At 41.1% G+C, this 25,846-nt stretch overlaps 3 protein-coding genes across 3 annotated transcripts; all 3 read right to left on the bottom strand.

Moving 5' to 3' along the window:
• Positions 1–1,209: 1,209 nt before the first annotated feature.
• Positions 1,210–5,324, bottom strand: hoxc8a (homeobox C8a). Its single transcript, XM_050065376.1, has 2 exons — positions 4,544–5,324; positions 1,210–3,154 (listed from the first exon to the last, which is right to left on the bottom strand). The coding sequence occupies exons 1-2, from the start codon at positions 4,977–4,979 to the stop codon at positions 2,844–2,846; spliced, it is 747 nt and encodes a 248-aa protein (XP_049921333.1). The 5' UTR covers positions 4,980–5,324; the 3' UTR covers positions 1,210–2,843.
• Positions 5,325–6,646: 1,322 nt separating this feature from the next.
• Positions 6,647–11,240, bottom strand: hoxc9a (homeobox C9a). The gene is made up of 2 exons (XM_050065375.1): positions 10,696–11,240; positions 6,647–9,635 (listed from the first exon to the last, which is right to left on the bottom strand). Exons 1-2 carry the CDS (start codon positions 11,237–11,239, stop codon positions 9,391–9,393), a joined length of 789 nt encoding a protein of 262 aa, XP_049921332.1. The 5' UTR covers position 11,240; the 3' UTR covers positions 6,647–9,390.
• An 8,328-nt stretch (positions 11,241–19,568) lies between these two features.
• Positions 19,569–25,467, bottom strand: LOC126402984 (homeobox protein Hox-C10a-like). Its single transcript, XM_050065369.1, has 2 exons — positions 21,757–25,467; positions 19,569–19,860 (listed from the first exon to the last, which is right to left on the bottom strand). The coding sequence occupies exons 1-2, from the start codon at positions 22,625–22,627 to the stop codon at positions 19,583–19,585; spliced, it is 1,149 nt and encodes a 382-aa protein (XP_049921326.1). The 5' UTR covers positions 22,628–25,467; the 3' UTR covers positions 19,569–19,582.
• Between the last annotated feature and the right edge of the window lie 379 nt (positions 25,468–25,846).

The following is a 25,846-nucleotide window of genomic DNA, read 5'->3' as shown; positions in this document are numbered from 1 at the left end:
AAGGTGCAGCTTGTTTATTTTTATTTATTTATTTCTACGTCAAAAAGAAGCCATGATTCCGTTCAATTTCTTTAATCTACTTTTCATATAAAAAAATTAACATTTGGAATTAAATTTAAAGACAGGCCTAATGGCAAAATAATATTAATTTGAGGAAAAGAGTCTCCTAACACTCGCACCTTGCAGTAGTCCTCACGTTTAAGTATTTGCATGCATAGTGTTTCATATACACATCGAATAGACTAATTTAGATTATTCAAATAGTCTATAACTGAGCGGATGAAAGCAGACAGACTACAGACGCACCACTGAATAATTCAGCTGCATGATACTGACACAACTACACGGAGACGGCCTTGGTAATTAGCCAAAATGTACTTCTACTAATAAATTAAAATATAGTCTGTTACTGGGCTTCAAATTAAAATGCAGCTTCGGTGAAATTCTGGTGCTAACAGTAGGTGGAGGAAGAGGAGGTCACATTACATGCCTTGAAGTACTAGTGTCGGATTACTATTAATATAATCGAGCGAGTTCTGGTATCAAGACTTTAAGTGACCTACATTGCTGCACGGTTTGAGACACAGTGAAGTGTTGGTGCTACATCAATGATACTCTCGTTTCATGTTGACTGCTCATTTCCTCCGTTTATCCTAAACCGTCATCATGACAGCAGCAGCAGCTGGACAGGCCAGGAGAAGAGAGGAGAGGAGGAGACTCTAGGTGTTACCTGCACTTGGCCTCTTATCCGCTTTGATTTCAACGCTCATGATGCCTTCCGGAGGTTTGTCTGGACACCAAGTTTTCACACAACACCTTTGCATGGTATAGACGGGATAAAGCCTCCCTCAAGCTTTGCCATTATTTAGTCTGATTATTAACACCACGCCAGATGTTTGTTCATCTCATCTCAAACGGCCATTATTCATCCCCAAGATTCATTAAGAAAAGCTTGGTGTCCTCCCCGAAGAGAGGAAGTTTCTTATTAAGAGGATGAATCAAACACGACTCAGGCTTTGGAGAGTACGCATGCTGTGAATTGGATGCGCAACCTTTCCTTAAAAGGTAAAGGGATACGTCTGCAAACGCACGTCTAGCGTTTTTTGCTAATCGAATAAGTTGGAAAGTTTAAATTAGGCAAACTTTAGTCAAGGGGCCATTCAATATGCTCTGCGCCTCCTGCTCCACCACCACCACCTCCTCCTCCTCACTCCTAGCGCCGCCAGTAAATGTTTGGAGCGCATATGGGCTGGAAATCAAAGCATCATCAAAACATCAACATTTTGCGCCATTTCCTCATTGAATTGTTTTCATAATTTGTGTCAAATTACTTTTGGATATGAAAGCTGAGGCTCCTATTTGGCTCTGCAGCATCCCAGAGTTTATAACTCGTTAGAGAAAAAAGCAGAAAGGTAACTGAATGTGTACTAGACTGCATATTTTCACCTCACATATGTATGCGCCTCATTTTAATGTGTGTGGAGGGGAGGGAGAAGAGGGAATAATTTTCCAGTAACCGACGCTGTAATGTCAATAAAAAACAGAAATGATTGTGAGCCATCTTGTTTATTTGTGATTTTACATCAACAATGGCGGGGACACACAATTCCGTCTTTCACAGGAGAAACACCAGGAAACGAGCATATTGTTAAACATCAATATATAACAAGACGTACATAAAGATTATATTCAGTGCAAAACAACTACGCTATATCACCAGCACATTAAAATAAAAATTCCCTTACTTTTAAAATCCTTGTAATTGTAGCAGGTATTATCATACACAGTAAATGTGCGTTATAGGCAGTTTTAGTTGTTGGGGAAAAGAGCTTGCAATCGAGTCAGAGCGATGCCACAAGTGAGGAATATAAATTCAGCAAAGGCAAGGCTCTGAGTTTAGGTAGTGCCGTGGTACAATCTCAAAAAAATTGTTTGCTTGGCTTTGAGCTAATTGTCTTCCCAAGACTCACAAATTGTCTTCAACAAGTGTATATTGTATATTGGGTAAATGCTACATACATAACTTAATAATATAAGGTTGATATAGAACACTTTTTTTAAAATTAAAACCATATGAAATCTCTATATTCAGAAATCTCTATTGCAATTCCCCCAGGTTTAGGTAGCATCAAAGGATTTCAAACGATTGCATTTCCCTGGTAATCCTAGAAAAAGATGTCTGAGGAGCTAATGGCTATCTTTGTCTAGGCCATTCACATGAAAACGAGTAAAACAGTAACAGTAACAATTAGAATAATAAAACTTGTGGTTTCCACACGGGCCGTTCAGCCAATGTAACTGCTGCGATGATGTCTGAACACTTACTACTAAGTTATAGGCCTACATTTCGCTTACAATTTCGGAAAGGCTACTCTGAAATGACGTCCATGTTCTTTTTAAAATGTAGGCTATCATCTATTTACAACACAGGTCGGCGTTGGTCATGGTTTTATCTTATTTGGCTATGCTTCTGATACAGTTATTATTAAAAGCAAATTTGTAAAAAATAGCTAAGCCATTTTCCATCTAACATGCGTTTTAATTGACCCCTTTTTTTTGCAAGGGCAACTGTTCTATCAAAGGAAATGTGCTACAGGCGTGTGTAGCTTCTACTGAACAAAAAATAAAAATCCAAATGCGATTCATGTTAGGATAATCGTGGGAAGGGAGAATTTTGTCTATTTATGACAGCAATATTAAGAGGGATTCCTGTCCCCTCTTGACAAAATGAAAGGGTGGTCATAAAGTTGACGCTCTCTGCCTCCTTGTGACTCTTCGTCTGTTTATGGGACCTCTCTTTTTTTCTCTTTTTCAGCCATATAACCATAAAAAGGACCATAAAATCACTCCTTGGTCTCTTCTTTCTCTTCCGCTTCTTTCTCCTCTGCCTCTTCCCCTTCACCGTCCTCGTTGCCCTCTTCCTCGGCTTCAGCCTCTCCTCTCTGACCCGGAAACTTGTCTTTGTTGTTCTCTTTTTTCCACTTCATCCTCCTGTTCTGAAACCAAATCTTCACCTGCCGCTCGGTGAGGCTCAGGGCGTGGGACACCTCGATCCTTCTCTTGCGGGTCAGGTAAGGGTTGAAGAGAAACTCCTTCTCCAGTTCAAGAGTTTGGTACCGACTGTAGGTTTGTCTCCCATTCCGTCTTCCTGGGGCTTGAATGAAATAAAGCCAAGAGGTTAGCTGGATTGACCACGGTGCCTCATTAAAAAAAAATCATCCAGATGACTTGTAATTAATTCTGCATTTGCCTCTTTCCCCTAAGCATGAATAATAATCGCTCAGCTCCTTCATTATCTTTCACCTCTAGTCACATTCATACAGAGCGGGAAAGCCCTTATTCAAACTGTAGGGTAAATCTGTAAGTCTACAAATATGTGCAATATTAATCATATTACATGTGGAATTCATAAAAGCATACTCTCACTTGTGTTTTTACCATTTACAGATTTGTCTGCATGGAGCTGCGACTTTTACACCCATAAAGAGTTACAGGGTGAGTGTGAGAATATCTTGTACTTATATAGAAAATGCCCATAAATGATCAATTCATACATCCATCAATATAAGCAAAAGTGTGATAAATTCAGAGCAGTTTATTGGAGCTAAATTCCCACAAACTAAAATCAATATATTGTATTTTAGATGAGTATTTAAACTACATGCAGGGGCACAAAAATGACTATGGTTTTCCTCACTAGCAACAGGGCCTATGCAAGCCTGGTTGAGATTTTCAGTCACACACACACACTCATACACACTCACACAGAGAGAGTGACACACACATGAGGAAAATAAGAGAAGGGAAAAGTATGAGAACAGAGAGAGATTAAGCTGCACTGTAACAACAGATGGGGACAGGCTAATGATAAATATCTCTCTGAGCAGATAAAAATGACGCTTACACCTGTGTGGAGTTAATGTAGCCTGATAGCTTGAACAGAATGATCCATGATAGGAGGAGGTAATATCTACAAAGCTCTTATGATTATGGCTGTATGAGTCTGAGCCACATTGGGCCTGTGGGTCAAATTACCCCCCAAAACCCCCTAAAACCCGGATTCTGGATAATCGGGGCATGTTGTGTTTCAGCTAACCCTCCTGTCACTCTGCATGCTACTGGTGTGTGTGGCAGCACCATATTTTAAACTATGACTTATTCCTCCATCCCCCTAGTGCGTTAAGAGTTTGTGAAATATCTTATGTCAACGATAATTGACTTCAAAGAGCTGGTGTCATGAGCTGTGATCGGCAATTCGGTGTTTAAAGGCACTTTTGAAAGCAAAAATTCAGCCCTGTATGGACATGTGCTGCAGAGTTACAGCAGCCTGCAGTACAGGTTCTATGTGCCCCATCATGTTCCCTGACTTATTTCGTTTTATAGTTAAGAGATACACTCGTGTATAATCGGGCATATTAAGCACACATGCATACAAACACATGCACACAGGCAGACACACACACGCTGACACACACACATAGGCTACACACGCGCGCACACACAGTAACATAGAAAGAATAGGAAATAATTGTATGATTCTGACCGTGGGGTCTCATCCAAGGAAACATAAGACTGGGAGAGGAGTTTTGATTTAAGTGGCCTTGTCCTTCTCCGGGGTTAGAGCTGCTCGACGATTTACAGTCTGGGTATTGCGCTAGGCTTGCGTCTTGCTGGGTACCATAAAGCGTTTGCCTCGGAAGGGCTTCATATCCATAAAATTTCGTTGCGTCTCCGTGGCAAGCCAAAGCGCAGGGGTTTTGCTGGTATCCGGGGTTGGAGATCCCCGTGGTCCCGTGGTGGAAAAAGTCCTGCACATGATGGGACGGGTGCTGAAAGCCCGGTGCGGCTGCTCCGGGTCCGTAAACCAGCGTGTGGCTGCGGGCAACGCTTTGTGGAAACCTGCAGTCGTAGTAAGTTGGCTCCAGTGACTCGCTGCCTTTGTACTTAGAAAAAAGAGGGTTAACAAAATAGGAGCTCATGTTTAGTTAGCATCAAGCAGACGGGCTCTCTCGCAGCAGAATATCTCCTTTAGGATGATGGCAGCCTTTTGTTTAGGGTCCCAACTCGCACAGCGCGCACAGGCAGACAAACCGGAACTAGGAGAAACGCTGCCCCTTTGGACAATCTACGGCAGCTCACTCTCTCTGAGCCGTTCCTCTCATCGGATTTCTCTCGCAGTCGTGAGTGTGTTTTTTTTTCCCAGGCTGTGCAGGCTCAAACCCGGCTCATGGCATGTGCTTTGGATGTGCGTTAGCTAAGGTTAAAGCTGGCTTGCTCCACCGGCACAGTCACAGACGCTGCTCTTTTCCTTTCTTTTTCCTTTTTTTAAGCTTCCCACCGAACCACCCCCACCACAAGCGCCCCCCACCCCCCCTCCACCCCCACCCCTTCATCTTCCTACGACCGGTCAGACGTGGGCCCTACGTATATCCACCTTGAGAGGAGCTGCACTAATCATAACCAACAACCCAAGAGGCTTTAAATATGATCCATGTTGTGTTTATCACAAAAAATGCTTTGTTAGAAGCTGATCAATGGAGCTGTGGAGTGGTTAGAATACAAACACTGTGACACATGGTGCATTTCCACTGTAGTATGACTTCATAGTTTAGCTTGTTGTCTTTGCATGTAGGTTATGAAGTGTTAAAAGCAGGGAAGGTTCCCTCTTTAAACACGGATAAAGCTGTGACTGCTGTCAGGCCCTGCTGACGCTTATACACTTATTTCCAGAATATAGCTGAGCTTTTATGGGCTCATGGAGGTCAACATAGCTTTGGGGAAGTTCATGAAAACAAAAATATCTCAGAAAACAGCACCAAAGACACAACAGCAAGACAAAAGTGAAGTTATGACGCAACGTATAAGACAAAAACATCCTCCTCGTGTAACCGAGGAGAGGCCAGGGCGACACACTTGCACCGTGCGCTGTAAAACACCGACACACGCAAATATAAACACGACCTGTGAATACTAGGTGCCACTTACTGACCCCGTAAAACCGACGAGGATAAGCAGTAAATCTCCCACGTGGAGGAGTTCATAAAATTTTACATCGGATGTTTAGCTACAATGAGCGCGCGCACAATTCCCAGCTCAATAGTTGCATGGGCTCTCCCTCTCCAAATATGCCAGTGTGGTTTTTGTGGGGTTACTGACGTTTTATACACATCATCGTAAAATATGAAAGGCGCACTGGGCGAATTTATAGACCTTTCACACTCTATAAATATGCAGATTGCCAATCATTGTTGCACACTTCTTGGGGACTTTGAGCTGCTGCTACAGACGTCACCACCGACACATAGTATGGAAATAAATGAGCGGGTAGCTGTTGTTGTTGTTGTTTTTTTGCACAGACTGTACAGTGACAGTGCAATTACTATTATAATTATTACAGTTATTATCATAGTCATATTTATCATAACCATGTTGTATGAAGTGCGTGTAATAGCTTATATAATGTTGTTTTTCTGCTGTCAGAGATGCTATTTATGGTATTAATGTTACTAATACAATTGTTTATGAATTGTTATTAAAGAAGTCTTTATATATTTAAATATGGTTTCTGCCTGTTCATTAATTGTGTTGTTGTTATTATGTTTATTATGTATTTCTTTGTTTTTCAACTTCATTTAACTGTGTTATTGTTTTTAATTTACACCATGAAAAATAAAAAACAACAAATACAAACAAAAATTCAGACACAGAGTTCAAACACATAATGCCATATTATTCCATCTAAATAGATATTACTGCCCTTTATCAAAATTAAAGTCTGTCTAAGCAAAATTAACCTATTTTTAATGAGCACATAATATAGGAAACAAATTAAATACCACAATAGTCCAATTAACTCAAGAATTCATGGATATTGGACAAGTTTTTTAAAACCAAAAAAATGCCAAAAACGGAAATAAAAATCTAACTGACAAGTTATGAGTAAACTAAATATAATAATTAAAATAAAAACTGCAAAACAAGTGTTTATGCACACACTCTGTTCCCCACACAACAACCAGCTCTGCTGCATTCCTGGGTGCTGCTCTGTGGCCTATTACACAAAATGCGGTGGGTGACCATATCTGTCATTTTGTCATCGATAGGTTACTCTTCATTTTTCAGCCAAGCCACAGAGCTGTTAAGAAGCCCTTCAACACACAGACCTTGCTCAAAACATGGACCAACAGCGTCATCTAGTGTTCACATGTGCTCCTAAACCTGAATGAATCCACCAATCAGAGACAACTGTGGTGTGGACACATAGGGTCTCCCCATTTGTCCAAAGCCTTGTATGTATCACGACTTTACCTTAAATAAAAAAAGATTTAAAGAAGCTTTTCATTGTAACTACATGCCTCCAGTCTGGAGTTTTACAGCCTGCTTGAAATAGTTGTGCTGGATCTTTTTCCTGTTATGGCTGCTACCTGCTCTTATATAAGAGATAACTGTGTGCTCTGCAGCACTCATATTTATGCACAATAAGTATTGACTTTTTCCCATCTAATTGTAGGCTAATAGAGCACTCTTGTGATGAAGTGCGGGGGAGTTGCGGCTGGCCCATCAGGCAAAAGTCCCCTGCACGGTGCGCATGACTCTCCTTTGAAGGAGTCCACCACCACCGTCCATTAAAACCATAAAGTAATTTAGCCCAGACGTCTAGCCAGTTAGTCGAGTTTGCTTTGTTCGTCTGCATTTGAGACAAACAGCCGAGCTCCAACAGGGGCTGTAAAACTGGCATTTTTGTCCGAGCTGAGCGGAAATGCACTGGATTAGGCTTTGAAATTACAGCATCCTGTCCGCATTGTTTGCCACCACAAAAAGGCAATTTAGGGCCTATCTCAGGAAACAAATGCGAGACTTGGGAAATTGTCTCTCACTCTAAAACTCAAATGTTCAAAATGTAGGCTCATTTTCTGATCGCCTGCGGGCCTGCACGGCGATCGCATAAAACTAGCAATCTACAAGTTTATTTAGAAGGTAATTAATTAAGGAAAAATAGCAGTGGTTAATATTTATAAAGAAATACGTAATTGGAAATGTGACCACTGCGCAAACCTGTTTACTGACAACACATATGGGGCATGGACAGGGAGCAATAAAACAAAAATCGCACATGCCTCAGGCTTTTTTTGTTTTTTAGCTCTTAAAAGAAAATTTGTGTACAATTTAAATTAACTAAACTACTGCAGATACTCATATTAGTATTCCGCAAACACACAAGGGATTATTTGCAGGAATTTTGTGCTGATTGTTTTTGGAGAATTGACATTTTTCTCCCTAAAAACACCAACCACGGCTATTTGCGCCTTTATTTAATGTGTGCGCACTTATCCTTAAATATATGCACAACTAAACGTACGTGGCTGAGGCTTAAGGAAGGCTAAGTGCGACCCCAATTTAAAGCAATGCAAAGCTAAATTACAACAATGTTTTCTTGCTAAAGCCTTAATTGCGCTCACAACGTTTAGTTTTCGCCCTCGCCATTAGTTGCGGTGGGAGAGCTTATTTGGGCCTTAGCTGTACTTGGAGGAATGCTCGTCGGGCAAAACATGTTAGACGATGAATTGTGGAGGCAAAATTATTTAGAAAACATCCATGTGTTTGCAACATGTAGCTCGCCCAGTAATGATTCGGTAACACTATTTTCTGCCGTTTTTATGGAGAAATTAGTTGAGCTGATATTGAATGGGATTGTGTTTGTTAGGCCCTGCCGTCAGCCATGTGCTAATTACTAAATGGTCGCAAACATGATCCCCACGTTGAGTCACAATGAATACAGCATACAAGCACTTAGTGATTATGTTTATATTTGCAGAGGTCTATATCTACACTCTATAGTTAAAGGCTACAATCAAAAAAAGGGAGAGATGCACAAATACAGCAACAACTATCACAAAAATACAAGACAGACGAGTCCGATCGCAGATGTTCTGTTTCTGTACAAAATACTACACCTGCACAACAACGTACAAAGGAAATAAAACATGAAAGATAAAACATTCACATCATAAATTATGGGTTTGTGAAATTCAAAAGAATTCAAGTATTCTCTTTCTTCAGACAGTTTTAACGTGTCCAAAACTGCACTTGTATAATTTCTCTTACAAAAAAAACAAAGGTATTTCGAAGTGAAAGCAGAATGTAATTATCTCCTTAGAAGTTTGTTTTTTTCTTTCCTCTCTTTTTTCCCTTAAGGTTGGAGACATAAATGTGCACTGGAAAATAACATAGTCAGCATCAAACAGTCTCGAAGTTAAGGTTAATACAAAAATCCAACAAAGTGATAAATATGAAGAGGAGAGGGGGGCATCATCGTGTGTTTTGGTACATCTGTGCTGTCCAATGTGACTAGTGGTTATTATGGTTTTGTTTCTCTGACTGCAGTCCACATTATTGTTCTTTGCTGTCGGTCTTTTCTTTGTTCATTTTCTTCATCTTCATTCGCCGGTTCTGAAACCAGATTTTGACCTGCCTCTCGGTCAGATTCAGGACCCTCGCGACCTCGAATCGGCGGTCTCTAGTTAGGTACATATTGAACAAAAACTCCTTTTCCAGTTCGAGAGTCTGGTACTTTGTGTAAGGGCATCGTTTCTTCCTCGTGGAGCGGGCGTGTATCCAATTTGCCACAGGATTATCTGTAAATAAAAAAGCACAATAATAATAAAAATGGGACACACTGGGGCAACACTGTGAGACATTTTAAAAAGTGAAACGATGACAAATGATAACCACATTGGTGCTGAGCATTTGAAAAATGTGTCCCTGGATTTATAGCAATTACCACAAGGTGCTACAATTAAAAACAGTGTCTAAGCATGCACAAGTTTACCATTAAAGCTGAGCTGGTGATAAACATTTTAAGGAAAGATTCTAAGCTTCAGACTATCCAACCCTACACTGATTTGCTTCCTTGTCCCCTTGACTTGTGAGTAACACCGTCGTAAAATACTCAATGCGCTTATTCACTTTATTGGCCCATAAAATGGCCCGTGGTTCAAGCCTTTACAGGTCCGTGGTGAAAGTCCTCCAGTATGTCCCTACATTCCTCAAGTTGGCTGCAAGAGTCATGTGAATTTGTTTTGGATCCAGAGAGAAGAGCAAATTATTAATATGTAACTATATGCATATCATGCTCCCATTGTAATGTGGGTGAAGCATGTAGCCTATTTTACCACTGGGGATCAACTGGAGCCAAAATGTTGCTTTTCCTTCACAAGAAGGGCCTGCATTAAAAAACAGGAGTGAAATCCGGCTCACACAGGGCTTCATGTGCCGTGTGTTATGGCACGGGGTCAAAACATGGTCGTAAAAATGCATCATAAAGCATTTTACTGATGAATATTATTTCATATGTCGGTTTAAGGTTGCTCGCTTAAAAAGAGCACCTTGCATGTTTTTAACATTATGCCACAACCTTCCAAATTCAACGTCTTCCTGTAGGTTTGAGTCCATGTTTACAACCCCGTCTGGTTTTATAGCCCCAATATTAGCCCAGTAGCGTTTGTCTTTTATAGTTCCTAAAGCTTTCCCCCTAGCAGAGGCGATTCTGAGCTGAGCTGAAAAGGGGAGGATGAAACAGCTTATAATTTCACTTAATGCAGGACGTTAAAATGCCTCTAAGCAAAAGCAGTTTTGCACAATCTCAAAACCAAAACTCCCACCCGGCTGTAAAAGACTGTAGGAGCTTGAACTTACTCGGATCTAGCTCCGGCTTCTCGTCTTTATGTTTCCCTGAAGCCAGGAGCTCCGACTCGGGAGAGGGGATATTCTGCTGCGTCTTGTCTCGCATGTCAGTAGATGAGCAGTACAGATAATCCGTGTAGGTCCGTCCGCTGGAGCCGAGACACTCGGCGGCTCTGTGCTCCTGAAAGGCGTCGGGCTTCAGCCCATAGTGCCTGCTGTTCCCCGGATAGCCATGGAAAGGCACGGCGCCTGAAATCGGCTCCAGCCATGACCGCATATACCTCGAGTCTGTGCCTAAGTGAGGTTGGTGACTGTATGGATGGTAAACCACTGATGACTGGGAGTGTACAGGGGTCCAGGAGGTGGAGAAGACGGGTGGCTTGGGTGCGAAGCTGCAGGAAGGATAGTCGGCACACTCCGGTACTAGGGACGTCGGACGAGGGCCGGCTGGGTGCGAACCGGGAGCCGAGAACCGAGCTGCAGCAAGGACATCCTCGTTCTCATGGTTGATCAAGGAGTCCACATAATAATTACTTATGGGACCCGTGGTCGACATGTCGAAGCCTCCCCGACTCTTTTACATGCATCCGATTATTATATGGAGTGTATGTGTACTTTTTTATCTAGCCATAGAACAATCAAGGCAGGTAATTATTTCTCAACGCTTCCCTGGCTGCTATTGGCTGCCTCGGCGACACGTGATTATATTTACCCCCTCAAAAATTGTACAGTGGATCAATGCGCCACTTATCCTGGGATCCCAATGCACATAAATCGGATTAAAGAATATGCTCTTTTGCTCTTCCTCTCGGACGCATTAGAGGTAACTCCAACAACCGTGCTTCTTTATGAAGGAAACGTGCCTTTGTAGATCTAACAGAGGAGCTTTCTCTAGGCGCAGTACAGACCTGCGCACATTACGTCTAAAACCGAGCAAGGCACTATTTGATGGTGTAATCAATCTCTGTCCGGCGAAATCTACCGTAGCCCCGTGTTATTGCAATGGATAGTATTACAGCATTAAAGCGTTGATTGAATCGTTGACGCCTTTTATCTTTATCAAAGCAGCAGCAGCACATTTGATAAAGTGAAGGCTTTATAACTTCCTGTGGAATGCTGTTTATTCCTTAATAGAGAGAGAAGCATTCACAGTGGCTGCATGCAGATCAGAGAGGGGAATCAAAATCCAGGATGCAGGATACCAACAATTAAGTTTGCACCGTTTTTAACGAGGGAGCAGCACACCAAACATTTCCTAAATGGGATCTGCGGAGATAGGAGAGGAGGGGATTCAGATTCTTGACAAGCAGCCCACTACAGCGGGTTATATTCGGCTAGTGACCGTCCATGTTTTTATGCCCATCAATAAATTTTAACGAGGACCATTTGATTGTTCATAAACGTGTCGTTAATAAGAACTGCATCCGAGTTCCTCGCTCGACATAAAACCACCACCACTTTATGCATGTGAAACAATATCTATCAAACAGCAAAAAAGGCCGAAGACAGGAAGCAGAAGACTGCAGAGCAGAGGAGGTAAAAAGGTTCGTTAAAGGGCTAACTAGATGAAAGCTTTCATAACGGGGGTAATGTTACTGTTGGATCTGATGGCACGAGTTTACCGTTTTTGCTCCCTGCGATATACTAGTGTAGCTTGTCAGTTAGTAGGCTGTGAAACAACCCTGATCTCCTCTGCAGGGCTGCAGCGACACAGCAAATAATACGATATATGATCAAGTAGGAGTAACCGAAGAAGTCACAAGTGCCACAGGGAACACAAATTAGACTAATTGTGGAATTAATAGTAAAAGTTTAGTGCACATGTGCAGACTGGATGAGATGGATAACAACATGGCTGATGCATTTTTAAATCCTAATGCTGCACAGGTTATATTTCTGTGATGTAGTGACTCTAGTGCATGAGTGTATTTATACATTTTTGAGTAACGGTGATGCTGATGCGTGTAAATGTGATGACTTTTAATGCTCTGTGTGTGCATGTGTGTTTTATCTTTGTTTTTGGTGTGTGGTAGGCTATTTATTTTGTGTGATGTGTATGATGACATGCGTAACGGCTGCTAGAAATATCCTTTTTGTGTCTTTTACTGTGGATTAGTAGATAAAATACAGAAAAAAACTCAAAATGAATTGAATTCTTGGAACCTTAAAGATACAGGAGCTGAATAAAAGGATGAGTAGACCTGCAAAAGTGAAATAACTATGCCGGAATTAACTCAAACTGGGTGCACTGTGTTCTATAAATACAAAATGCCCCCAAAGACTAATAAAAAAATCACAATTTACGAGTGATAATTCCGTGTGTGTTGCATCCATAGAAAATAAAAACTGTTCAGTTCTGTGATTTGAAAACAAATCTCGCCTTTGTCAGCGCCAAGATACAAAGATCACATGACGTCACTAATTAGTCTAGACTAAATTCCACTTAAATTAAAATTAATTCTTACACTTGCTAAAAAATAAAGTTATCTAATACCCCAAAATTTGGACTGCATGGTGTAAAACTAAATGCAATCAGCGTGCGAGTTAGAGAGTGTGATGTTTTGTCATGGCTGCTGAGTTCAGATTCAAGCATGAAATTTAAAAGGCCAGACGCCAGACCTTAACCTGGATAACGCCAAACGGTGTCCTGGTGGGCGCTGATGAATGCGCGCGAGTCTGCGGGGCGAGTTAAACATTTCTCCACATGTTTACAGAGATGCAGCCGTTTAGTAAATTTACCATATCTTAAATTAGGTCGTTTTTAAAGTTGTGTGCTTGCTGCAGGTTGAAGGTCTACGTCCGTTTATTCTGCTGCAGCCATTAAAGATGAATGAAAAAGCGCTCAGTGGCCATTTATTACCATAACATATGGTCATATAAATACATTATATAGCTTGTATCTATGTCCACAGTGATGCAGTGGATAATCATTTGCATTGTTTTGGGGTGTGATGCTGTGTTTGTTTGTATGTGTGTCTGTGTGTGTGCGCTAGTGCGTGTGTCCATTAATATAAAGAGCTTTTTTCCTGTCTTTTTTTTTCTCAATGTATCCATTCCAGTCGTTTATCCATGTTTGCTGTGCTATGATAATAAAAAACACATAATTAAATATTAATGTCGTCTTGTTCCTTATTTGTGGGATTTCTGTCTGTTACTGTTGGTGTCTCTGAACACAAGTGGAGTTGCAGCCAAACCATTTAAGGTTATACTGCCGAAGAAATGCCTCTTCTCCTCTGTTGCCTTGCTAAACCTGTTCCTATTTATATTTTCACTTCTTCTCTAACGTGTTTACCTATAGAAACACAGCCTGCTATGGTAAACACAACAAAAAGTAGTGGCTTGGCAATTTCGTTTTAAACATATATGACCCAGTGTCACCAATACATGGAAATAAAGACTAGATAATAAAGCAGCTGTGCATGTTTAGACAAATGAAACTGTTGGGGTTGCTTTTATCATCGTCTATGGAGGAGTCCATTTATTTCATATAGTCCAAAATCACAGCCTCTGAAGGCTTCAAAAACTGCACAGCACACACACACTCTTTCCTTACACTCTATAGGGTTACATGACGCCTACTTTGTGTCTCCATCTGGGTACAATGCAATGTTTTGCCCTACATCTCTAAGGCAGAGTCATTCGTTAATCAATCAAAGATGATATCAGGCGAAACTGAACAGTTCGCCACAGTGTAGACTAAAAGCCCTGCTCTTAGATTTCTCTGATAAACTACAAAGTTGTCTTTTCATAAAATGAATAAACACTTACTAGACAGCTCTGCCTGTGCTGCGTGACGCAAAAGACAGGCCTATGGGGCAAATGTCTGCATAAAGCCAGCTTTACTGAAGTGCACAATGTTGGTTCTGTTTTAGATGTAACTTATTTATGTAAGTTCTTAAAGGATATACTTTAGTTGGACGCTGCTGCACAAAATCATTACAGTGAGACAGTCCGCGTGTATCCACGCCGCCGCAATGCAGAGACGCCTCAGATTAATTGGTAATTATTGGCAAAAAAAATAAGTGTTAAAAGCCCTGCGCCTTAAATCCAATACATACAGATCAAAACTCAGTGTTTGCTTCGTAGTTTTTAGTGTAAACATGAAATAAAGACAACTATTGATCAAAGCAATGTCAATTAAAATCATGAATCTGTCCGCAGATTAAACAACAACACCAAATATTCAGTATAAATGTGTGAAACGTGGATATGACAGGCGGCATGTCGCTATATGTTTGTTTTCATAATCAGCAGATATAAGCACAGAGTTGGACCACCAAATAAGCTCCTGTGCATGTAAAGGTAAAGATGATCCATCTTCATTGTCAAGGGAGTCTCAACTTTGTTTTCACTCCCATCAGCACAGCCAGGTTGTGTCATTGCTTTGTGCTCTGTGAATCACAAACGAACGATTGGAGATATGCGCTGTAACATGACTTTCTTTCATCAGACACGTACGGTCACATTTGCTGCTTTCTGCAACCTAATGACAGAGCGAAGGCACATCATTTATTCTGTCAGTGATAAATACAGCCTATTAAATGTAATTTCCTGCAAGAAATAGTCACACATACGAGGAGCGCACATGTCCATGAACCTCCGGATCACACAGGCCTTTCTCTCACAAACACACACACACAGTGCACTTTAACCAAATTAGTGTTTTATCTTTATACGCAACATTTGGAGCATATTAATCCCTATGTATGGAAAATACAAAGTGGATAAGTTATTTATAAGGAGCCATGTGTGCTGAGCAGAAAGAACCGCACAAGCAAAAGTATGTGTGATGATCTGAAAGGCCACAAAATGATGCGTATTCCCCAAACTGCATTACAGTGTCCTGTAACCAGGATAACCGCTGCATGTCACAGTTTCATCCAAAAACGCTCTTAATTATATGTTTTACTTTAAGACAGCCCCAAAAGCATTTCTAAAGCAAAACACTTGATAAAAGCCATCCGCTTTTTTAGCACAACATGATTTGATATCTGTTACAGATCTAAATACATATTCTCATGAGACTAGGCCTGCCGCAGTGATACACATTTTGCATTTTCGTCCTTAAATAACAGATTTTCTTGAGTACAAAAAAGGGAAGTGACTTTGAGACGGTGATCCATTGAATTAAAAAAATCCTAACTTATGTCATTTTTGTAGTCTAAATGTTTCTGCGTAAAGCTAATTTGATTGCCAATTTCAAATCACGCAATGCAGATAAAAAAAATCAAACATTTAAATTAATTAATTAATTTTAAATAATCCACATATTGAACGTAATTTCGCCAATAATGTTCACAATATAAAAACTGAACATTTTCCAGTGAAGGAGGTTACAGTGTTCTCGTCCTCTGGATTTAATAGTCTGCTAACTTCAACTTTAAAAACCTAGAAATAAAGCACGAGGAGTTCATTTTCCCTAGATCTCACCAGAAAAGCCGATAATTTATGTCAAAAAAAGACGTGAGAAAAAGAAAAAAGAGAGCCGATAGCATATTTGCTTCATGTCTGATCATGCCAGTGGCAGTAACCCATCTTGAGCTGTCCCAAGGAAGTGGCTGACTAAAGCCTTCAGTTCCTGCGAGCAACTACAAAGTGAAATAAATTGCTTTATGTGTATATGGTTTTAGGGTGAATCTGTGCAGCTCTCGGGGCTGTTTCCAGCGCTGTAAAGTCTTTGTCAGTGATGCATTCCAAGGGAGACACTCATTCACAGGGCTGAATGAAAGTGACTTTGGATTCCAGACTGTCTCTTCCAGTTGCACCACCGCCAAAGGGAGGGAGTGAGGAGGAGGAGGAGGAGGGGGGCTGAGAAAACAAGGGGAAATAGTGACCAGTATAAACACTGGACTGGCTTGCAGGAAAGATGCTGACTGCGCCACAAGAACAGACTGTTCCATAAATAAGTTATTGTGTTTCTTTAAGATAAGCTCCTTATTTCCTGAGGACTTTTATTTTTCCATAGTGGTGTAGATTAATTTCACCTCTGATAAAAAAAAAACATCAATTATTTTAGTAATCAAATTAATCACTGTGTTAGGCGGGTATTAAATTAAATAAATTGGGCCTACGTGTGATGGTCAGTGGCTCACTGGCTTTCTGTAATAGCTCCCGATATGAACAAATTAGCTCATACGTGCCATCAATTAGTCAAATAATTAAGTCCTGTTGGACTATTATATCATTTAATAGTGGGACTATTGGTAGAGAAAGAAGACACAAGTATTCTTATATGTAATCTCGGGCCACGCCTGAAAAACTCGGATCCTAATTAATAAAATTAGGACAATATAATGCATTTATAAAAGACATGCACGTATCATCAGCTCATTAGCAGGCTTAAAAAAATAATAAAAAATAATCTTAACTTTAAACAAAAAAAGCTAAGAACATTTAAAGCACAATATGAACGAGTGAAGCTATTTAACGCACACAAATGTTTGCCGGAATTTAATTGGAAAAAATAGGCCTCAATTATTAAAATATGGCGTCTGATGGGATGACTGCTGGTCTGAGTGTCAGTATAAAAGTCGTTATGTGTGTTTAAGTTTGTGGAAAATATTTGCTTCCATAATAAGAAATATATTTTACATCACACAGTGTCACGTATATTTTAATATAAGGCAAGTCTCAGTATGAAACTTTGCAGCATATTCGCACGCCATTTTGGAATAATACATTTCAAGCAGCCGTGTGTTAGTGTGTACAAGAACCAGATTTGTGCTCACATAAAATCATGGAAATGTCAATACGCATCCATTTCCTGTTACAGACCCGGACTCATTTGGCAGGCAAATTAATGAGTCAAATATGTGACATGTATCCATCCATCTATCCGTCCATCCACCCATCCATCTGTCTGCTGGTATCTATCCATCCATCCATCTATTCAGATCATCATAAAGCAGCTGAAACCACTAAACCTAAGCAGACAGCCAGTGATGACAGATGCAATACAACACAGTCTAAAACTTTACCCCATGTTGTTTACAACCTATTCTCCTTCTGAGAGCCTCAGAGGGTTTTACAGCCCACCACAAAAATAACAGCAAAGAAAGAAAACGTCTCTGTCCAAGGTATTGCAGCTCAGTTCATTTACAATGCCATTTGCGGGGGACCTGGGTGACTATAGGGGGTAATTCAGCGGAAATTGTGCCCTTGATGAAGACGAACTGACGTAATCAAGGCAGTTTCTTGTTGCCGAGCCAGGAAGCCAACCCCAACAACATGAAACTACCTAAACCACGCTTCAGCTTCGCGCAAAAGGGGTTAAAATCCATGGAAAGGACAAAGCATGCAAAAGCCAAGAGAGGATTAACACTATTCAGCACAGAGAGAAAAGGCGAGTACCAGCACAATAAAACACAACATGGTCTGCTACAGCTGAAATCAAGCTACTTTCTAATCACATCCTGTAGCTGACTTATATAGCCCGGCATGCCTCTACTTGTTTGCTCTTAAAAATAACTTGTCAGCCTTAATATGCTATTGTTATAATTCCATAAATAGCATTATAGCAGCACAGTACAACCATGTATTCAGCTGCTCCAAATGAGCAAAACTTAAATATTCAGTCACAGTAAGTACCCAAAAAACACAAAGCAAAATATTCAGCAATCAGCATTTTTCTTTCAGTGACATAAAAAAAAAACAGAAAACCAACAGCAGGCTGACTGATATCAACAACTTCATATAAACTATCGACGTGTGCAGGCGTGCACCATGCGTGCCACAAGAGCTGTCAAGCAGGCTCCCCCTGACAGATGTGGCATACTTTCCAAAACAGGAAATAAAAATATTACGTAAGGAAAAAAATGAGTCTTACCTTCAGTTGCCTCCTGCAGACGCCTTCCCCCGGTGCGTTTAGTTATCCACGTGTTTTCTGTGATGCCTGTTGTTATTATTGCTCCTGCAGCCGTCGCGGTCGCTGTCCCTTTTATCCACCATCTTTCTTATCTCCTGCTCCCATGAAGCTCCATTATCCCGGGTGGAGGCGGTAGCTCCTTCCAGCCCAGCGCCTCGGCTCGGATCCTGCACTTTGCAGTCCTCTGCTGTGTGGATTAGCCCTCCTCCACACACACCTTTAAACGCATCTTTACTGCTGCAGCACATTATATTTGCAGATCATAAAATCCACCCCCAACGCTTTCCAGGGCGAACCTGACATTAGAATTTTATGACCTTGACTTACTGTGGTCACCTGGATAATATTTAAATCAACGTTATGGTCTCTCACTTCTATTAAAACTGCCATGATCTCCTTTCTCTCATCCGCAGTGTCTCTCCCTCCCTCTCATTTGCACCACCAGGGGAAGGACAAAGTTGGTAATACCTTTCCATTTCCCCCTCCTTTTATTGTTTTGGAATCGTTTGCCATGACATAGCTTAATATCGTCTTGTGCATGCACGTTACACAGCACGGATATGCCACAGCAACAGACACCAACGAGGAAGCTGCACAAGTGGCAAAACATCCATTATAGCTCAGCAAAGTGAAACTGCTTGCATGCCACGAGTTATTTATAGACTGCTTGAGATTGCCTCCTCCTTTCGTTTGCTTCATGTTATATTATAATTATCATTGCAAGGTAATAGCACCTCACTGTCCCAGTGCTGCTGCAAGTGTTCACCTGGAACTCTGGTCTACTCTGTAGCGTTTTATAGTTCATATAGGAAGGCACGCCGTGTGTGTATGTGAGTGTGTGTGTGGTGTGTGCACATAAAGAGAAATATGATAAATGATTAATGAATGCATTATAAGATGATACATGCATGTCTGGTATGTCTGTCTATGTCTGTGCATATGTGTGTGTCTGTGTGTGTGTGAATGTGCGTGTATGTGCGTGTGTGTGTGTGAGAGAGTGAGTGTGTGTGGATGTACGTGCAGGTGTATATCTCATCAGGAATAGTTATAAACTGCACTGTGCTCCCTTTCTCGACTCTCCCTGTTGAGCTTCTTGAGCTTCATGCGTCTGTTTTGGAACCAGATCTTGACCTGTCTGTCGGTCAGGTTGATACTCCGGCTGATCTCCAGGCGGCGCTCCCGAGACAGATACATGTTGAACAAGAACTCCTTCTCCAGCTCCAGCGTCTGGTGCTTTGTGTAGGGACACCGCTTCTTCCTTCCACTTTTGGCTCTCAACCAGCTTCCCGTTGTCTTTTCCGCGGATAAATCATCTGCCGGAGCGAGAGAAATAACAATGAGCAAGTGTGGCCAAATCCCGGACAGTAATATTGTGCAGAGATCATATGCAGCTTCATAAGCTCCATCAAAGCACTGGATGCTCTGTGTGCTGGATGTACACGCCCATGTCTCACATGCAAATACAACAGCGTTCATCTGGATCAAAATGAGGAGTTTAGAGGAGCAGGTTTACCTGGGTGTGGACTCTCCGCGACTCTCACTTGAACAAATTAAACACGCCGTGCATCCCACCTTTTGCTAAAACTCCCACTGCTTGCAAATTGCTTTTGTGTGATGTACAGCTATAATTAGATCAAATCAAAGAAGGGTGTGTAAGCACTTCTTTTGTCTATGTTGGACCTCAGACTCCCATAAAATGTTATTACCTTAGCACGCCGGAGCCAAATGTAATTTTTGGGAGGTTCATCCCAAAACAGAAGGAAGTCTCTGTAGCATAATACCACATTCAGAAAAAAGATAAAGACAAAGAAACAAGGCATGTCTGTGATAGCGGGGAAAATCACGCTGCTGCACATTCAGTTAATTTCTTGATTAGGTTGCAGACTCCAGGGAATAACGCCTCTGTTGCTAGTACACACACACACACACACACACACACACACACACCAGCACAACATGCAGGTTACAGTAATAATTACCCTAATGTGAACACTCAGTGTGTGGCCCACATTTAATCATTACCAAAACATTTAATTCAGTAATATGGGATCAACACGACACGCGCGCACATACACAGACACACACACACACGCACTCAAAATGACGGTCCCATTGCCTGGCTACATCTTCTAATTAAATTAAAATAAAATAAAACGAGCATGTTGGTCGTCGTGTATGAAGCTAGATCCATAAATAATACAACAAACTGAGACTAATTTTAAATAAAAGCGAAAGTAAAACGAGAGACGTGCAACAACATCAACTGCAGCTAGCATCAAATTATTATAATTAGTATTATTATTATTATTATTATTATGTGTTTAAAATATTAGCAATCGGTCATTACCGTTTAATAAAAATCAGTTTAACAGTTAATTTTCTAATCATACATTTCGTGGTTTGCTCAAACGGAAAATAAAAAGACAAATTCGGTTTATTCTCATCAAGCTGCCCCCGTTAGCACCGACGAAAAGAAGGGAAAATAGTGCACAGGCGTGGACTTAAACTTTTAAAAATTATGTTGCAAATACTGGACTGAATTATCTCGAATTATCGTTGCATCCACGCAGAAAAGTGTAAATGCATTTATGATAGATGTAATGGTGACAAATGTTCCCTGAGGTTTTAAAATAAACCAGGGCATTGTGACAAAAGGGTTTCTCAACTGTGGAGCAAAAACCGTAGAATTTTAGGTTGGCTCAATACCAGCATTTTGAGGCGTAAAATGGTGCTGTTAAAAATGGTTACGTCTCACAATGTAAATGACCCATGTAAGAGAGAGAGAGGGAGTGTGTGTGTTTGTGTGTGTGTGTGAGAGAGAGTGTGTGTGTGTGTGAGAGGGAAAGTGAAAGAGTGATATGTGTGGTTGTGTGCGAGCGTGTTTATGAGCGTGTTTATTTCAATGATAAGTGCCCATCTCACATTCTCACATTAATAGAAAGGTGTTAAATGCCACGGGCACCATAACCCCTGCTAGGCGAGGCAGTCAAATGCCCATATAGCCTACATGACTGCTATCAAACACAAGTCTGCATTATTGGACCATGACGCAACACAGCGTGCCCTCACAGCCATGACAGAATTAATGCACGTGCGGAGTATTTTTAAAATTATCCGTGTGTGCATGTGTGTATTTGTGTGCATGAATGTGTACGTGTGTGCGGGAGGAAGAGGAGGAGGAGGAGGAGAAGTGGGGGGGTAAAGTCTACCTTTTAATTCCCCGTCCGAGTTATCTGAACAGCTGTCACTCTTGGCCTTCTCTTCCTTCCTGCTCTGACTTTCATCAGTCTTTGCAGCAACCTCCCTCGTTGCCTCCTGCGCCGCTTTGCTGCAACTTATTGTCGATTCTGATGTTGATTCAACAGATGTCGCCAAGTGGGTCAGAGGGAAGCCGGAGGGGAACTGCTGGTCGTCCTGCTGCGGCCTCTCTCCGTTGTACACCTGGAAACAGCCGCTGGACGAGGCGGTTTGCTCAGGCCGGCAGCTATTGTCCCCGAGCCGGATGTAAGTGGCCGACTCTGTTGTCTGTTTCGCCTTATTGCTGTCATCCTGATAGAGGCAACAAAACGCCTCCTCTTTGACGTTGCCTGCTGGAAACGAGCAGGGCTGTAAACACTGGGCAACAGGTTGTTCGTCCCTACTGGTTTTGGAGCCTGGGGTCCATGTGGCCAGCTGTGTTGACAGGTAGGGCGCATCCTGGAAGCCGCTGAGCGGCAGAGCGCTCGGAGGAACCTCGTCTCTTTTGGAGAGTGAAGATGGTCCAACCTTCCCAATGTTTCTCATCACTGAATATCCGTACTCTGCAGCTGAGTGGATGTACATCCCGGGGTTGCTGGAATAACCCTCACCCCTGAAGGAAGATGATCCTCCCATTAAGGAATCCATCAGGAAGTTACCGGGCGCTATGTTATTCGGACATGACATTTTTGCATTGGGCAACACAGTGATCGTTTGTGGTGTTCCACTGCTCTGAACTACGGGATTACTCCAGGAGAATAAGGACAGTAGGATGCTGACATCTTTTGGAGGGGGGTGCAAAAATATCAGTAACATAATTATGGATGCTGGGAGACATGTCATGTGATTTTCAGACCAATCGCGGAGTGGAAGTGGCCTTGATGCTCCAGACTGACGTGACGTCAGCGCGGTCAAGTTGGGGAATCTGGAGGGTTTTTGATGGAGCAAGAGCGCCACCCAGCGACCATCCGCTGGTCAGGACAGCAGGCCCACACCAGAGGGAACAAAGGGCGGCTGCTGCAGCAGGATTTTTTAAGGGCACCTACTACGTGGCTTTTTTAGTATTCTAATTCGGTTTAAGTTCAGAACTTCAGATGATTGAAAGAAAATTAATTCAGACAACATGTTGATTTCCTTTTCGTCCTGGAGCCAGCGCTGTGGAGGTGAAGCCATCGACCATAAGACAGAGAGTGCATTTTGTGTCTGTTGTTTTTGTTTGTTCTCATCGGTTTATTTTAATGTTACCACCGATTTAGCAAGGTAAGCTGTGTGCAGGTGTGTTTTCAAAAAGAAAATCTTAACATTAATGCAAACTTCTTTATGATTTTAAAACTGCAAAAATCTTAAAATACGCACAGTAGTTTTCAACCATTCACGCTGTGAAGTAGCCTGAAAATAAAATGCTCGACTTTGCATTTGACCTGCTAAATTTAAGAATGTGATATCTTATTCATTTTACATGCATCTTTTTGTCTCTGCAGCAATACATTTCAAGCATTAATTACGAATACCTTATACAGCGGCCAGGTCTTTTATTTTGACGCTCAGATTATTTATATGCATTTGTTTTCTTTAAATGTCTTTAACACTCCAACAGAATGACACCAGAGTTCGTTAAAATCAAACATGTTAGATGTTTTTAGACAAATTATTTAACTTTAACAAGACTTGGTTAATTCATGAAGCCGCACTTGGTTGTTTAAGCGCTTCTATTCTTGAAATGAGCAGCAAAATATTAACTAAGCGGTGAAATTTGTACGATGGTGGATGGTGTGCCTGTAAGATTGTTTTATTATTGTGGTGTAAAAGGAAACTAAAGCATGCAGAAATACGCCATGCGCAATGTTTATTCTTGTCTTTTTTTCTTTTATTAATTGTTGATACAAAACATCTCACAGCCTGATAAATAATTCATTGCATACCTGAGCTATTGTTACACACAGTACTGTATTATTGTAATGATCTGTCTTGTTGCTTATGTGTGCTTTCAATATGTTACAGATCTGAAATTAACAGTCTTCCTTTGCATTGTCGTTATATTGTTTTCCAATCCTCAGATTATGGGTCAGAGGAGCTGGTGTGTGAATTAAATGTGGCTCTTTTATTTCAATGGATGCGTATTTGCGCACTGAGACTTCCTTTTTACAAAAAAGAAGGTAATTACTCATCACTTTCTCCTCAAAACTATTCTTCTCGGGTTTGAATTTGTCTCATTCAGGTGAAACTTTCTCCTAAATATTAATCAGTAGCAACAACAATTAACAAATACTGTGCTGCAGCCGAAACCAGCCAACGATATGGTACTGGTGCGAAATTTGAGAACTGTGAATTTGAAAAAATGAGCCTGTTACACTCGCCACAGTCAAACTGACTTTGAATACGTAATTTAAAACATCTAAATAAAAACAAACCATTACACACTAAAGTTATTGTGACATCTCATATCAGATGGAGAGATACTTAATGCGCAAAATGTTTGTTTGCACCAAATAACCCGGGGAAGCTGCTCATCTGTTTTGGTGAATTTTTCATGTTAATACAATGAAGTTAGTTTTTAACCAACGTGATAAATTTATTTTATAGCTCCCTGTGTTGTCTTCAGGGGTGGAAAAAGCCTCGTTGTCTTCGTATCGTGTGTCATGTGTTGATTTGTTTTGGCCTGTGTTTTTTGTGCTGCAGTCAGGACGCTTTGGAACATTCAGTCCAAACAAAACCCGTCTGGTTTGTCGAAAAACTTCAGATACAAATACGCTGCTACAGAAACCTCACAAGTTTCTGATTCTCGCCTCTGAAAAAAACTTCATACAAAATCAACCGTACGAGGTTTAATAGCCTACTTAATTTCAGATTTTCTAGATGTGTTATTTCTATGATTTCCCATCTGAAAATAGCCACAAAATGTTCAGTGAGGCTGCAGTAATGCAACATGGCCAATCCGTATAAGGTTGCAGGGCTGCCACAGAGCTATGTCTCATCAGCATTTTGATCTTTAAATAATTGGATTGCGTTACCAACAGATCAGCAGCAAACATTTCAAGACTCCTAACACAGATAATGATGACATGCGTTTAGCCAGTTTAAAATGTTGGTTGAAATCGGCCACCGCAGCTATGCGGGTGTGCTTGGTTTGGTTTGTGCGAGGCGTGCACGCGCGCCCGCCTGTCTGTCTGTGTGATCAGTTCAGAATCATTTTCAAAGGCAAGGCCAAGATATGTTAGAGATATAGGTATTTGAATATCTGACTGCATTTGCATGTGTATGGTGATGTTTAAAGATGAGAGACATTTGTTTGCATGTGATCAGATGAATGTGAAATGTGAATGTGAAATAAATATTCAAAATAACCGATACGCAGTGTCTTTGTGGTCATTCTGCATTCCCAGCATTCCCCACATTTATGAAAGAAATGTGACCAGTAACAGCCTCAGATAGTCAGATGAAACTCCTGCCTCTTCAGATTTGGTGATTTTTATATTAATTGAGGACACACGGGCGGATAACGCGGACTTACGAGTGTGGAGAACATCTTGGGCTCGTGAAATCCTTATAAAGCTCATAATATAAACTATAAACTGGCATGCGCCCGTAAGTTAAAACTTTTATGTAGTTCCTGGAAAATGTACATTTTGAAGAGTGAAGTTGTCCACCCAAGAACAAGGGGAAATCCTGGAATAAAGGGGGTTATTAAGGATATTCTTTCACACTCCATCTTTCTTTAATCCACACACACGTTCTGCCTCATGTATGGACACATTAATAACCACACCTAATGTATAGCCCGCCTCACAAACTCACACCGCTGACACACACAAAAAAACTGCTTTATGACACATTCACACCTAGCCTGCGGGCTAACTCAGCTCAGCACCACAAAAAAGGAGTCATGCACATAAAAACAAATTATATGTGTACAACTTCTCAAGGAACACTGAGATCTTAATAATGATTAAATTTCGAAAGAGTCGCAGACAGCAATGTCACACCTTAGACATGTTATTATGATGTCATAGACCTGGCAGCGCAGGGAAATAAGTACTATGAGGACATAGAGATGACATGATA

Source organism: Epinephelus moara, chromosome 16 (genome assembly GCF_006386435.1).
Source record: "Epinephelus moara isolate mb chromosome 16, YSFRI_EMoa_1.0, whole genome shotgun sequence".
NCBI classification, from domain to species: domain Eukaryota; kingdom Metazoa; phylum Chordata; class Actinopteri; order Perciformes; family Serranidae; genus Epinephelus; species Epinephelus moara.
Note: the sequence above shows the minus strand (reverse complement) of the source record. Positions and strands in the feature narration are given on the sequence as shown.